At 40.0% G+C, this 13,919-nt stretch overlaps 1 protein-coding gene across 3 annotated transcripts in view; it reads left to right on the top strand.

The window, feature by feature from the left end:
* si:dkeyp-14d3.1 (transmembrane protein 132C) overlaps positions 1-13,919 on the top strand; it is a 148,348-nt gene that overhangs the window by 96,047 nt on the left and 38,382 nt on the right. For all 3 annotated transcript variants that reach the window (XM_051423359.1, XM_051423358.1, XM_051423360.1), the window contains one exon: positions 8,901-9,087. In XM_051423359.1, the coding sequence (XP_051279319.1) occupies positions 8,901-9,087 (187 nt within the window). The remainder of the gene's footprint in view (positions 1-8,900; positions 9,088-13,919) is intronic.

The following is a 13,919-nucleotide window of genomic DNA, read 5'->3' as shown; positions in this document are numbered from 1 at the left end:
CCCAACTCCGCAACCCCCACTTCCCACCCTTTGGCTTCTCTTCCTTTGTGCACTTTAACAGAAACATACTGGAACATTTTTCTGTGGAATGTAAAGATACTGATGGACTTGCCATACCTGTCTTTGTACTCAAGTTTCTTCTGCCTAACTTGCAGAAGTTCCTGTATAGATCTCTACCTTCACACTCAACAATGTGATATTATAAATAGATATTATAATATTAAAAGGTATCCATGGAAACTCTGTCCATGTGCACTGTTTCCTCTCTTTGCTTCCTGAATCAATGCTTAATTGTTTTCACTGTCTGCGTTGACATTTTGGCTTTTAAATGTATCCATGGCCAGACTGTATTCAGGCTCTGAGCGATTTGCTTTGATTGCAGAGTGGCTTATCGGAGAAGTGAAAATGTGACTTGAAGACTCTGGTTTCTCTTCAGGACTCCCTCAGCGGAGGGATTGCGCTTCATGCTGTTGTCATTGGAGTCCTTTTTCAGAAATCAGGCCTAATGAGGCTCTGACCTTAGAGCTGGATGCTTGTTAGCAGTAATTCACTTCAAATGGGTTTCCCTCAGGTTGAGAAGAAAGATTCATCCACATTGTAGATTTGAGATGGACATTCTGATTTGCTAGACCACTGGTTCCCAACCTTGGGGTTCTGTCCCCCACTAGGGGTCGCCAAAGCTTCACAGGGGGTTGCCAGGCCTCCTTGATTTTTGGGGCTATAAGAAAACGGTTGGCCTATATCCCAACATTTTACTGATTTCTGTGAGGAAAACACTAAATTAAATAGTTATTTTTACATTTTAAAGTGGTATTAGAGTATGCAGTTAAAACAACCAAATAGCTAATAGAACAATGAGGAAAAAAGAAGCCTGTTAAGTATTTATGCCTGTTAAGACTTTGAAAAAATACATAATACAAACAAAGGATTGTATAAAATGTTCCTAAACATATTAGACAACTTCATCTCTGCAGAAAATAATCTGCTCCAAATTCATCCAAAACTCTCGTTTTACACAAACTTCTTGCGGTTGCTGAGTTCACTATTTGGGGTTGGTTGTAGAGTTTATCAGTTGTTCTATACAGTTATTTTTATGCATTGAATATAATATGAAATATCAATAAAATATGCCAGTCAGTAAGTTTACTCAATAATAGAAAAGGGGTCCCTTAAGGGGACTGAAGGTAATTGAATCACACTGGGATGACATTTGTTTATACCAGTTAGTAAATGTTGAGTAAGTAAGTTGATTCTTACTTGGGAGATTGCATATTAGCCCATCATATCTGCAATCTTTGCAGTGCACATTACATTCCTGTAATGTAAAGGAAAATTTCAGGCTTGCAGTAAAAGTATAGTCATAGCAATAGTTTTTGTTAGCATTTGTTATAAGCAGAAGCAGCCGAAGCCAGAGGCACCACAAATTAATAAGATGTTATTAATGAGGCCCATAATCCATACAGTGATAACAATGAGAATGTTATTTCCACCGAGGACCTCTTGAACACAAAAACAATTAGTCAATTAATGGATTGACAGAAAATAAATCTGCAACTATTTGGATGATCAATTAATCATGTAAAAAAGATTTAGACACAAGCCCCTCAGACGTGAGAATTCTTTATTTCCTTCTGATTTATGACATTATGAAGTGAATACCTTTGGGTTTTGAACTGTCGGATAAAATAAGATCTTTAAGGGGTTCACCTTGGAATGCTTGATTTTCAGTCAGTTCATTGAGAAAATAATTGGCAGATTTCTTAATTTTAAGGTGTGTAGGAAAACTTTATGCAGTTGGCCTACATCTGATCGTCCTGCAGTATAAAAACAATGCAGTTATGACACAGAATTGACAGAGAATTATATAAAACATTCCTTAAAATATCAGGAAAACTCATCTCTGATGCAATATTCACAGGAAATCTGCAAATTTTACATAAACTTCCTGCAGTTATTGTGTTCACTTTTTACAGTTTATCGGTTCTTCTGTACTGTTATGCATTGAATATAATATAAAATATCCATTAAATATGTCATTTAGTCAGGGGTCCTCAGTTTAGTCAATGATAGAACTGGCTAAAAGGTCAGGAACCACTGCACTATTATGCATGTTGCGGCACATGGTTATGGTGTAATTGTGATTTCTCATAGCTTGTTGACACAATTTCATTTAAAAATGTGATTTCACAAACTGATATGCATTGTGCCTTGTGTATCTTCTGTATGTAGCATGTATGTAGGTTTTGTGGACATGTGAACACATGTAGCGGCGATTATATCGCACAGTCAAGGCCATTTGTTGCATATTGATATTTGTATTAGATTCAGAAAATTTATTCTTGCATGAGTGATTGGGTCCACAATGTTTGTCAGAGCGTGTGAAGGCACAGACTCATGCATGGATGCTCCACTGTACAGTATATACCATGGACGCTCATACATGTATGCATAGCTATGTATGTATGTCTGTGTGGCTGTGTGCGTATGCGTGTGTGTGTCCCGGCTTCATTGTGCTGACTGGTTTATTGCTGTTCCAGGTGACAGAGCATGAGAACAGCAGAGTTTCAGGGTGCTGTTTTCAAGCACCACTGAAGCCACAAATTTGATTATTTCTTTTCCTCCACAAGTAGTTTGTAGAGTTTGCATGAGACCCCCCTCACACACACACACATACAGCTGCCTGCCATGGACCGAATCTCCTCTGGTTCTACCAGCCTGCATTATGCATCTTCATCTGCCATTCCTTTTCCATTCAACATCTCTTGTTACAGTGAATCAGCAGCGTTATGTGCTGCTCTGTTGAGTTTTGTTATGGCCCTTCGTGGTATGTACTCTACATCTTGCTCTATGTATCTTATACATAAAACATACTTAGGCCTGAGCTTCAAATGTTTTGCCAGACATCCATCTGTTGCTCTAATGTTACAATAATACCAAGACATGTCTACGTATACTCGAGCTGAAGAAATTGGACCTGAAAATGTCACTTTATTTATTCCACAAAGGCTCTCTCTCTGTCTCTCTCTTATTCTCTAATCCCCATTGGGTGAGGCAGTGGACACATGGATCCTATCACATCAGGGAGAGATTAAACAAGGAGTGTCACAGTGACACAGCGAGTTTGATAATGGCACAATAGAAGCTCTTTCAATTACAGCTCTTTCTCTAGAGAAATCTGCTTAAAAGGAAACTCCTCCAATAACTTCGTCCTGTGTCTGTTTATTCATTTTGACATTTAAATCTGTCTTTCTTTAACCTTATAGCAGCCTAAATTCAATATCTCTCTAACGTACTCCACCAAAATGAGATGGAGCTCAGACACCTCTGCAAAGAGCTTTTTTAGAGGGTGTAATTAGTGAAGACAGTAGGTGAATAATAGTAGTTTGGATTTGTTGATCATACACATTTTGAAAGGACATGTGGAAGATGTTGAGAATATTAGTTCAACTATTTGTGTAAACCTGAAAGCAGAGTATAATGAATCGATTTATTTTCCAACTATAGGATAATTGATTGATCGTTTAAAGGGTTAGTTTGGATATTTAAAATTGGTGTGTATGAGAGACTCATCCGTAGTCAGTATTATGTATGGTAGATGGCGGTCGGCACGTCCCCAGTTTGGAGAAGCAGACAGGAGTGCTAAAAAAGGCCCACTTTAAAAAGAATGAAATGAAAACAGTGTTTCTTCTTGTTCCTACAGTTGGATGTTTGAGCTCCACTGTGCAGAATGATGTATGTGCAGAGTCTGAAACTAGAAGGATGTTTTCAAATTCATCTGTTGAAAGTGGAAAGTTTCTCTGTGCTCACTGAAAATCGAAATTTTAAGGGGCGGGGCCTACAGCCATGATTTGTGACATCACTAATAGTTTGATGCGCTAAAAATGAAAGAAAACAAACTTTAAAGTTAAAGCAAATATTACATTAAACAAAGACTCCAGGAAGTTGTGTAAATCTGCTGTATATGTTGTAAAACATGTCTGGAGGGGATCTTTAACTGTTTGCTATATTTAGAATATTTTTGCGCTTTATCTTACCGTCAGACAGCCGTTTCCGACGGGGAAGCTGTTATGTCACTCTCTTCGAAGCCACCAAACTCCTTTGACAAAAACTGTTAGCTCACAGAACACGGGAGTTGCTGGTCTTCTGCTGCCCTGATCAGCAGCACCTAACGTTAGTTTGGATCCGAATTTAAACCACTAATCGATCAAAGCAGCTATTCCAGCATCTCAATCGTCAGGGTTTGCTGATTTTCTCTGTCATATATTTAGTGAACTAAACAGATTTTGACTTTTAAGATTTTGGACTATTTGTCCAAAAACAAGCCATCACACTGAGCTATAGGAATTTAGCAGATCTGGCAAGTTAGCAGCTTAATCAACACTGAAAATGATTGTTGTAATTGTTGCAGAGTAAAGGCTTAGCACTGATTTTAAGATGAAATTAGCTTTGAAATATGTATTTTAAATGAAAAATAAAGTGCTTTGCCACATAGAATTTTATACCGAGTATTGTGTTGAATTTGTTGGGAAATTTACTGTTGGCCATAGATTCAACACTCAGACAGGGTTTATGGTAATGTCTTTCTTGCCTTTCCGGACACTCTTGTGCTGACGATATTGGCAGTGTATATATTGTCACCAGTCGTCACAGTCGCCTCTGTTTTCAATGTCAGCGCCTGGTTTTACGTTGTGATTTTGATGTATAAAAATTCCACAAATAGCATCTTAAACATACATTATGGTGCAAAGCTATTATGTGTCACTGTGTATCCTCCAGATCTGCTGGTGTCATTGTGATTAATGGGCATCCTGAATGTGCCTAAGCAGCATCCTCTCAGCCGACTCCCTGCTATCCTCAGTGAGTCAGTTGTCAGCCGTCTCGGGCAGCACCTTGTCAAGTCTGATTTCCTTTCGAGTCCAGTCTCTGGACACGCCACAGAGCCAGCTGCTTCCAACTTTAGGGCCTGTTATCTACTGAGCCCCTCTCTATTGCCTTTGGCTGCCCTCCGGTCGTCTGTCTGGCTTCAGATTTAGTCAAACCACAGCTAGTTTACAGATAATTATCAGGCTGAAGCCAGCTGTGTGGCACGCATCCATGGGCCCTTTGTTGCTAATTGAATTAGACCCCATGCTGGAAGTGACAGAGAAATGAACAGTTTCCCCCAGCGAGCCATGTGATTAGCGGACTTGGAGAAGAGAGGTCAGCTCAGGATGGCATGCTGGTGTGTATGGTTGATGTCTGTGACTCAACGTCTGGGGCACATTCACCATTGTTTCTGTCAGGTTTCATTTTATGATGTGTGTCAATTGGGGTCAAGTGCAGCGGACAAAAAAAAACACACTGCTGCCAGGTTTTCTATGGGAGGTAAAGAGCCCAAAATGTGCGTTTAGTGTTCCCCCTTTTTGCCATCTGCTTTATAACTTATTGGCCAGCTTGATATACAACCAGGAGCAGATTTGGTTTTTAAGAGTCATCATAAAAATGCTACAAATAAACCATTTTCACCATGAACATTTATTACTTATATTTATTATAGCCACAGCTTTGTGCATGGAACACTTTCACTATTTTTTTACTTTAATACACTACAAGGAGGTTCAGCTTAATATTGATGCCTCTATATGGCCCACATTAAACAGACAAGACCATAAGTAAGAATATTGGATATTTCTATATAGTTATTCTTAATGCCAGCCACCGGGTCAGATTAATTATGAATCCCACTGCTTTTCTTGCCGAGACACACCTTGCGTAGCATTCAAGTGCTAGGCTTGGCCTTATTTTAAAAAAGCATTATACGTAGTAGAAATGGCGCCAGCTCGAGGAAGAAGGTAGTGGTGGATGAGTGGGTTTAGGTTTAGGAACAAAACTACTTTAGGTTAGGTTTAGGAAAATATTATGGTTTGGGTTAAAGTTGACGCTTTCACAATGTTAATCACATGTTAGAAAGCCTTTTGGACAGAAAACTCCTACTCCTACTTGAATGCTACGCAGGGCGTGCGTTGCCATGGAAAGAAATAATAATACCATAATATTATAATGTGTCAATAATAATAATAATACCGTGTCAAATTCCCATGAATCAGACAAAACAAGGTGGTGAAAACACTACCGTTTTTGTCCACAAGGGCCGCCAGAATCAATACAAAATGAAGTTCCTTTTAGGGGCTTGACACACCTGCACATATTTTCCACATGATGCCATACTTTCCATTCATTTCCATGCAAGAATGTCATCAATTGAAGTCAAGTGAAATGATAGTCTTTTCATGTCTTCGCCCTTGTCCTTGATCTCAACTTTGCACTTCCCAAGATCCTTTTCTTTCCCTTCACTCGTCCTCATTTTTGTACTGCTGTCACCTTCTCGGGTCCTCTTTTGAAGTTGGATACTTCTGTGTCAAAAAATACAGAATCAGCACCATGTCTGCATGTTAAGATGAAGCAGAAGAACTATTCTTACCCTACATTGTACATTCTTATAACCTCAATATTTTGTTGGCCTTTTTATTGTAGGAAGAAATCTAAAAACCTCATAAAATTCATAGCATTCGCAGCTGCTACTAAACTCTGCCAACTGGATCATGCAGGCAGGGAAAAAACTGACATCTCTGAAGGGGAGAAAAAGCTAATAACAGTCAACTTTTCTGTCTTTTCTTGAGGCTCTTTAACTTTGTGAAGGTGGGAGTTCAGTTCCTGTACTTGGTACAGTATAACCAAACCTTTCTGCTGTGCAGTCACTTTCATTCTTTTGCCTGTCTGTCTCCTTGCCTGCATGAAGTGTGTGATGTTTGCCAGAGAAATTTCTCTGCAGCAAAAGTCTGCCTGTGCTGTAGAAAGTAGGCCATTTGGGCTGCTGTCTGACACAGGTCCTGTGTGACACTTGGCGACCGCGGAGCCCTCGAAGGTTTATTTCTGGACGTTTGGTTCATCATCTGTTAACTTTGTTTGCCTGATAAACCTCGTGGCTGTACCGGAGATTAGCATCTGTCTTTTTTCCACAGCGTTGTGGGACAGTTATGTAAGTCCATGATGTCGTACCACGCTTTCAATGGTTCGGTACCCTGATTGGTACGCTGTTATGAAATGTGACACAAGTTATTTGGTTGTCATTTTAATTATTTATACACACCTCTGTTGGATGTGAAAATTGGGTTGTTGTGCTCTGCTGCGCAACAAATCTTTCATTCTCTCAGAATGAAACTGAATAATATGAGAATTAGAGAAGAAGTAGTGTCAGACCTATGTGAATATGCGAGCAGCGGATAAAACAGTTTCTATTATTTATTGTTCTACTGTTTTTACTTCCGTATTCATAATTTAGGATGTCATGCATTTGCTCTGTTCTTTCCAAGATCTACCACATACATGTTATCTCTCATTATGGCAACGTTTTGTTTGCTTGATTGAATTTGGCCTTAATAGTTCTCTTTTTTCTGCCTCCTGCTCTACAGTATTGTCTACATCAGTGGTTCACAACCTGGGGGTAGGGACCTCCACTAGGGGTCACCAAAGCTTCACAGGGGGTCGCAAGGCCTTCTTGATTTTAAGCTTTGTAAAATAGGCACAGTAGACCTAAATCTCAGCATTTTGTTCATTTCTATGAACAAATTAAATAAAATTGTTATTTTTAATGTTTAGATTAATATTTAAGATCTAAACATTGAAGACCTGAACACAAGCTATATATCACAGAGCCTTCACTCTCTGATAAACAGCCTCATACTACATTGGAAAAGTTCAAACAACTGAAAAGCTAATTGAACAATGAGAAGAAAACCCTGTCAACAAAGAAGCCTACTTAGTGTGTACAATTGTTAAAAATGATTAAAAAAATAAACACAGACAGAGAATTATTCACAGGAAATAATCAGCTCAAAATTCATCCAAATCGCTTGTTTGACACAAACTTCCTGCAATTATTGTGTTTACTGTTTGGGTTCATTGTACAGTTTATTAGTTGTTCTGCACTATTCTGTAGTGCACTGAACATATTATTAAATAAAACATGTCACTATGTCAGGGCTCATCTGTTTACTCAATAATAGAAAAGGGGTCCTTTAAGTAAAAAGGTTGGGAACCACTGATCTACATGTTACATTCACATGCACCCTCCTCTCCAAATAAAGTACCACTTGGATTTATTCATCCCTCCTCCTCTCTGTCCCTCTCCCCATGCTCAAATTACAAGATGCTGTTTTGTGCCGGTGTGCCATAGAGACCACGCATGAAATTTATTGGCCCAGTGTCCCGCCATTTGACACGCAAGACGTGGCTAACAGATCCTGTGCCATTTCCCATCTCCTCCAGCTCCCGTGTAAAGCTGACCTTTCCAGCCTCAAGGCTATATTTAAACTCTGAGCGCCAGAGACTTATGGCGCCATGGGAAATTTTATTATCAACGCTCTCCATTTGTCTGACTTAATTCAGACCTGCCATAGATTGTGCCAAAGCATGCTGTATATTTACACTGTGCTACGGCAAACAAGGGCACTGGTGACAAACCCGACCATCAACACCTTAGCAGGGGTGATGCCTGGTGGAGCATTCCTTTGAACCCCGCTTCGAGGAGCAGCCATGAGATTATGGGTTCTATTTACAGTGCACATCACCTGTGCAAACGTGTGAGAGGAATAAAGAAAAAGACGGCGATATTATTCCACGAAGAAGAGGGTTGACCAGAGAGTCAAACACAAAGGGACTTGACATTTTGAACAATCTCACTTGGTAAAATGTCATACATTTCAGTCACAGAAACATTCATCAGCCCCTACCGTTTGTCGTCATTAGAGCAGACAGTAGGTTGAATGAACTCACATGAGCACACACATCCACACACACTTGTTCTACTCTGGCCGAGCCACCTGCCCAACCATTCACTGACACTCTTTTTTTTCTGGCAGGTCTGAGATGGGAGTTCAGAGGGTGCTCCAGGTGGATCTGAAAATGGAAAGTTTTCCAGAGCCGCTGGGCAGCCGCTGGATGGCCTGGCAGGTGGAGTACCCGACCAGCCGTGCTGCCACACAAGAGGCTGAGACGGAGATCCGACTGGCGCAGGAGGACCTAGCGGGCATCGTGCCCCTGGCCATGGTGAGTGATGCCACGCAAAGAGACGGCTGCACGCTCAACGCTCAGAATGTGAAATAGTGATCCCCGATAATGTAGAACACCATATTCTTTTAATTTGAAACTATGAATCTTTGAATTAACATCTGCATATATTTTCTTTCCGAAATACTTTGCATTGGAAATGGCTGAGAAGTTCTGCACTTTTAATCATGACTGATGGGACCCTGAAGGAGAAGAATTCATATTCATGATCTGATCTGGTCTGTTTTGTACAGATACTCAATGAAGTATCAAGTAACAAGAAATATGTATTACTAAACATTTGAATAGCAAGTAGGATATTTGCTTCTGTTGCCAAGTTCTGTGACATTGAAATACTGCTGATAAGAATACATTTATATTAATAATATACTGACATGGCCACAATCAAAGCCACACACTATATCAGCTGCTGCAGTGGTGGAAAATAAGTACATTTACTTGAAGTCCCCTTCCAGTCAGAAATCAGTTTTTCTTCTTGTTCCTACTGTGTGATGTTTCAATGATGTCTGTGCAGAGTTTGACACTAGAAGGATGTTTTCACATTCATCTGCTGAAAGTGGAAAGTTTCTCTGTGCTCATTGGAAAGCTGATTTTTTTAAGGGGCGGGGCCTACGAGCATGATTTGGTGCATCACAAATATTCATAAATATTTTTTCTTAAAAACTGACTCAAAACAATTAATTGATTATCAAAATAGTTGCTGATTGATTTAATAGCTGACAATGACAACTGATCAAGACAGTTATAGTTTGGAGTTTTTCACATTTTACATATGAAATATGTGTTCAAGAGTTCATAAAACACAATGTATTATAATAAAAAAACATGCATGTGGTGCTGCCCAATTCTATGCAATGGAAATTAATAAAAAGAAATATCCACAATGAATAAAGCACTCAAAGCAAATTATAAATAGCTCTGTCACTACTCAGAAGTATGTAAAATAAATGAATTCTGCCACAACCAGCTACAACGTCAATATACTGCATACTAATGCTAATGCACTGGTAATAATAATCCAGGCATATAATATAGTAACACAATAACATGCTGGAAAGGGGCCATTCTGCATAATGAGTCCTTATGTACATTCACTGGAGTGGGATTTTGATGGCAGCACTTTTACTGCATTGTAGTATTACTACTTTTACTGAAAGGATCTGAATAGCACCACTGCTGCTCAGGTAGAGAAGGCAGAGCTGTTATGTAGGTCTGTGCCGTGGAGTGTGTTTAGGAGAGGGGCAGGAAGAGAGCATCTGTAGCTCCCAGCAGGCGTCAGATGGGGTCTAGAGTGTGGCTCTGGCCTGAGGCAAAGCTTGGAGCTGTCTGTCTCCCTCAGCAAGGCGCAGGTACTCTGTTGTGTAGATTAACCAAAGCTGCACCTATAGAACTTCACACAGAGAGCCGTTCACGCATCTCTGCAGCTTTGTTCAGAGACCCGGAGAGCACCGCTTCTGATTTAGATCAAGAACTTTCAGGTGAAAAAATGAGCGACATCAAGTGTGTTGCCTAAAGAGAAAGACGTGCTGATTACTAAAACAAAAATTGCATTCATTTCTATTTCGGTGCTTCTGATCTGCATGATACATACCTGACTGTTGTGTCAATGTTATTCTCTAAGTATCGCCCATAGCTGTGTAGATGATAGAAGTGTGTGGGTGGCTGTTCCTGGATTCAGAGGAATGTGGCGCATCCTCACCCACTGATCCATTCTCAGGATAATTGAAGCTGTGTGTTTAATGCCGCAGTATTGTTCGAGTTCCTTTTTCTCACATTGTGTCACTGATGTATTAACACCCCTGCTTGCCTTGCTCTAGGAATATACAGTTTGCTCACACATCTTCCACTGACAAGAATTGCAAAGATGATTTGCATGATTATCTCACAAAGGCTCCGCTCATAAAAAGAGAATTGACCAAAGAATTTGCTACTCCGTGCTCAATGAAAAACACATTTTAAATCTTTCTTTGATTGATTTGATTTGGCTGTTGTGCCAAAGTCATATCAGAGGAAATAATTCCTTTATTGTTTTTGTATAATCAGTGTAAAATCAGAGCGCACACCCCTCATGCGCTCATCAATCAATTCTAAAACTGTCTGCTTTTTCACTCTGAATATTCTGCTCATTTTATGTACAAGAAGGGATTTTATGGCTCACTATAAATCATGTAACTTTTTTTCACACCGGCAAAAATCCTTCTCAATTAACCTGATATTACATTATTTGCTAAACTTGGCTAAATCAATTAGGGGCAGGATAATTTAGGAAGGAGCCTCTCAGGAGATAAGATGAATAGTGTTTCATGTGTACTAAAACAGATGATGTACTGTGTGTGTGTGTGTGTGTGTGTGTGTGTGTGTGTGTGTGAGGCTTAATTTTCCCTTTTCCTTACCTTGATTTGCTATTCTGTTCAGAGGGCCTGTCGGTGAGTCAGTGAAGCAGCTGCTATCATGTCAGAGAGTGTGTGTGCGTACAGTACATTGAAAAGGAGCAGGTTCACTGATCAGCGTATACCTTTGATACCTACATTTCAAACATTTCCATCATCTGGCTTTTATTTAAAAGAGGTTGATTGGGACTATTTCCTATGCTTTTGCTCTACCGTAAGACTGCACACATTCTCCCCACTTCTTCCGAGTGCACAGACAACTTCCCGAGGTGCGCGGCATCTCCAGCCACCCCTTGGTACTTAACACACAACACAAATACTTATACATGCAGACACATTCAGAACTCATTAACTCTGTCTGTCTCCCTCTGTCCCCTTTTCTCTCCCCTCTCTCTCTTATGCACACACACAGAGACACACACTCACATAAGGCTTTTGCAATCTGCATGCACCAATATGAGAGAAGCACACAAGCGAGAAAGAGGAAGGCTGAATTAGATTACTTGGGATCACTGTGGCATGAAAGGCCCACAGATAAGTTCCTTTCCCTTCCCCCTGCTACTCTGCTCGCTAGTGGAAAAGAGGAAGTAAGGTAATGTAAGAGCAGTGCCGTCAACCCCCCTTACTCACCCACACACACACACACACACACACACACACACCCCCCCACTGTCACCACGTTGCCTCCACCAAAGGGAAAACAAACTCTGAACACAGAACTGAAGTGACTTTAATAGAGTAGTTCTAACAGAGACTTGAAATGTGAAATGTGGGTGGACAGATATGATAATCACATGTGCAGCGACTGGGAGACCAGGGAAGACTTTTCATGAGTTACTTTAAAGGGAACTCTAATCGTGCAATATGGGAATATCATAAGGGAACCATACAGAGTAGTGGTCAGTCCTAAAAACTCAAAGATGTCTTCCCACAACATAGACACACAGATCCAAATTCATGTTTTTACTATTTCAGCTACTGACTGTTGGCTGTAATCTTGCTCCAGTTTTCTCCAGATGTACAGCAGCAGAAAAAAAGAGAACAAATTGACTGACCATAATACCTTTTTTCCACCGTTCAGATTTGAAAGCCTTATACAAGGAAAGGCAGCTTTATATGTTGGTCTTAGATTGACGTGTTGCAGGTTTTTAAGTGACAAGCCTTGTACCTTAAAAACCTGAACTAGCTTATAAACCCAGGGCTTTCCACACGGATATAGAGTAACCAGCCAGTGGGAAAAAGAAGTCCATGCCCACATGGAGAAAAATGTTAGCTGTAAAAGCCCAAATTTGGTGGCCTCTGGCTCATTCTTATGCCACTAGGAATGTATTCATTCTAATATACTTGATCAATCAACAGTTTTCTTATTGAAGAAGTCTGTCAGAATGTTGATTTCCTTTGTTACGGCCGCTGCTGGTTGTCCTTTAGTCTGTATTCATTGTGTTGTTTCATGAGTGATTCTGCTGGTATGCAAATTCAGCTGTGTGATTCCCTGTTGAGGATTGGTCCTTCTGGAGCTGAGACCGCCTACTTCTGATTCCACCGAACCTACCAATCGGGAGTCTCCAATCAACCCCAGCGGCAGTTAAATAGCTTGTGTGTCCACAGTTCAGGGCGGCTGTGAACCAGTGATCAGTTCGCCTCGCTGTTGTTGCACACCCCTTATATTAGTTTAGAGAGAGTTTAGAGTGTTTATTTCTTAGTATTGCCTGGCTGTTGTCTGAGTGGTTTCAGCCAGTGCTTTTGTAGTCTTTGTGACTTGTTTAGTTTGTATAGTGTACCAAGAGTTGGACACTCTTTTGTTTGAGATCTCTTAAGTAGCAGAATAACTACTAGTTTGTTTTTTGTTCACTATTTTGTAAGCTTATGGGTGCTGATTTCTTTTTGTTCTTTAGTGTCATTCAGTCACCTTCATTTTGTGTACTAGTTATTTGTCAGCACCTGTATAGCCTCTTTTTGTTATATTTCCTTGTGCAAGTGCACTCTCCTTAGTTAATTAAACATCTGATTTTAAGCTGAACCTGTCAATTGTCGCATTCCATCTCATTTCCAATCCCAATTGTATGTTACTGCTCTCCAAAACGGGCCGGGTCGTAACACCTTCTGGGTGGCATCTTTCCTCTCCCTTTTCTTCTCTATTGATATTACTCCATAACTACGGGCACTAAGCAGGTATGATTTAAGAATGAGCATTTATTTACACACAAAGCAGGAGAAAATCACTTCAAGCTTACTGACCAACACATTGCATATACAGATACAGATATTTACAGATGATTTTTAAGATGGTGGCATGTATGGCTCCTGCTATCAGTGCAAGTTCTTTTTTTAGTTTTAGTTAGTTGTGTATTTTTAAGTATTTGTATATTTACATAAGCACCTTGGGCCATAAGACATTACATTTTGCTCCTGTATGTGAAA

This window comes from Dicentrarchus labrax, unplaced genomic scaffold (assembly GCF_905237075.1).
Source record: "Dicentrarchus labrax unplaced genomic scaffold, dlabrax2021, whole genome shotgun sequence".
Classification (NCBI taxonomy): Eukaryota; Metazoa; Chordata; class Actinopteri; family Moronidae; genus Dicentrarchus; species Dicentrarchus labrax.
This window is presented reverse-complemented; position numbering and strand designations above follow the sequence as displayed.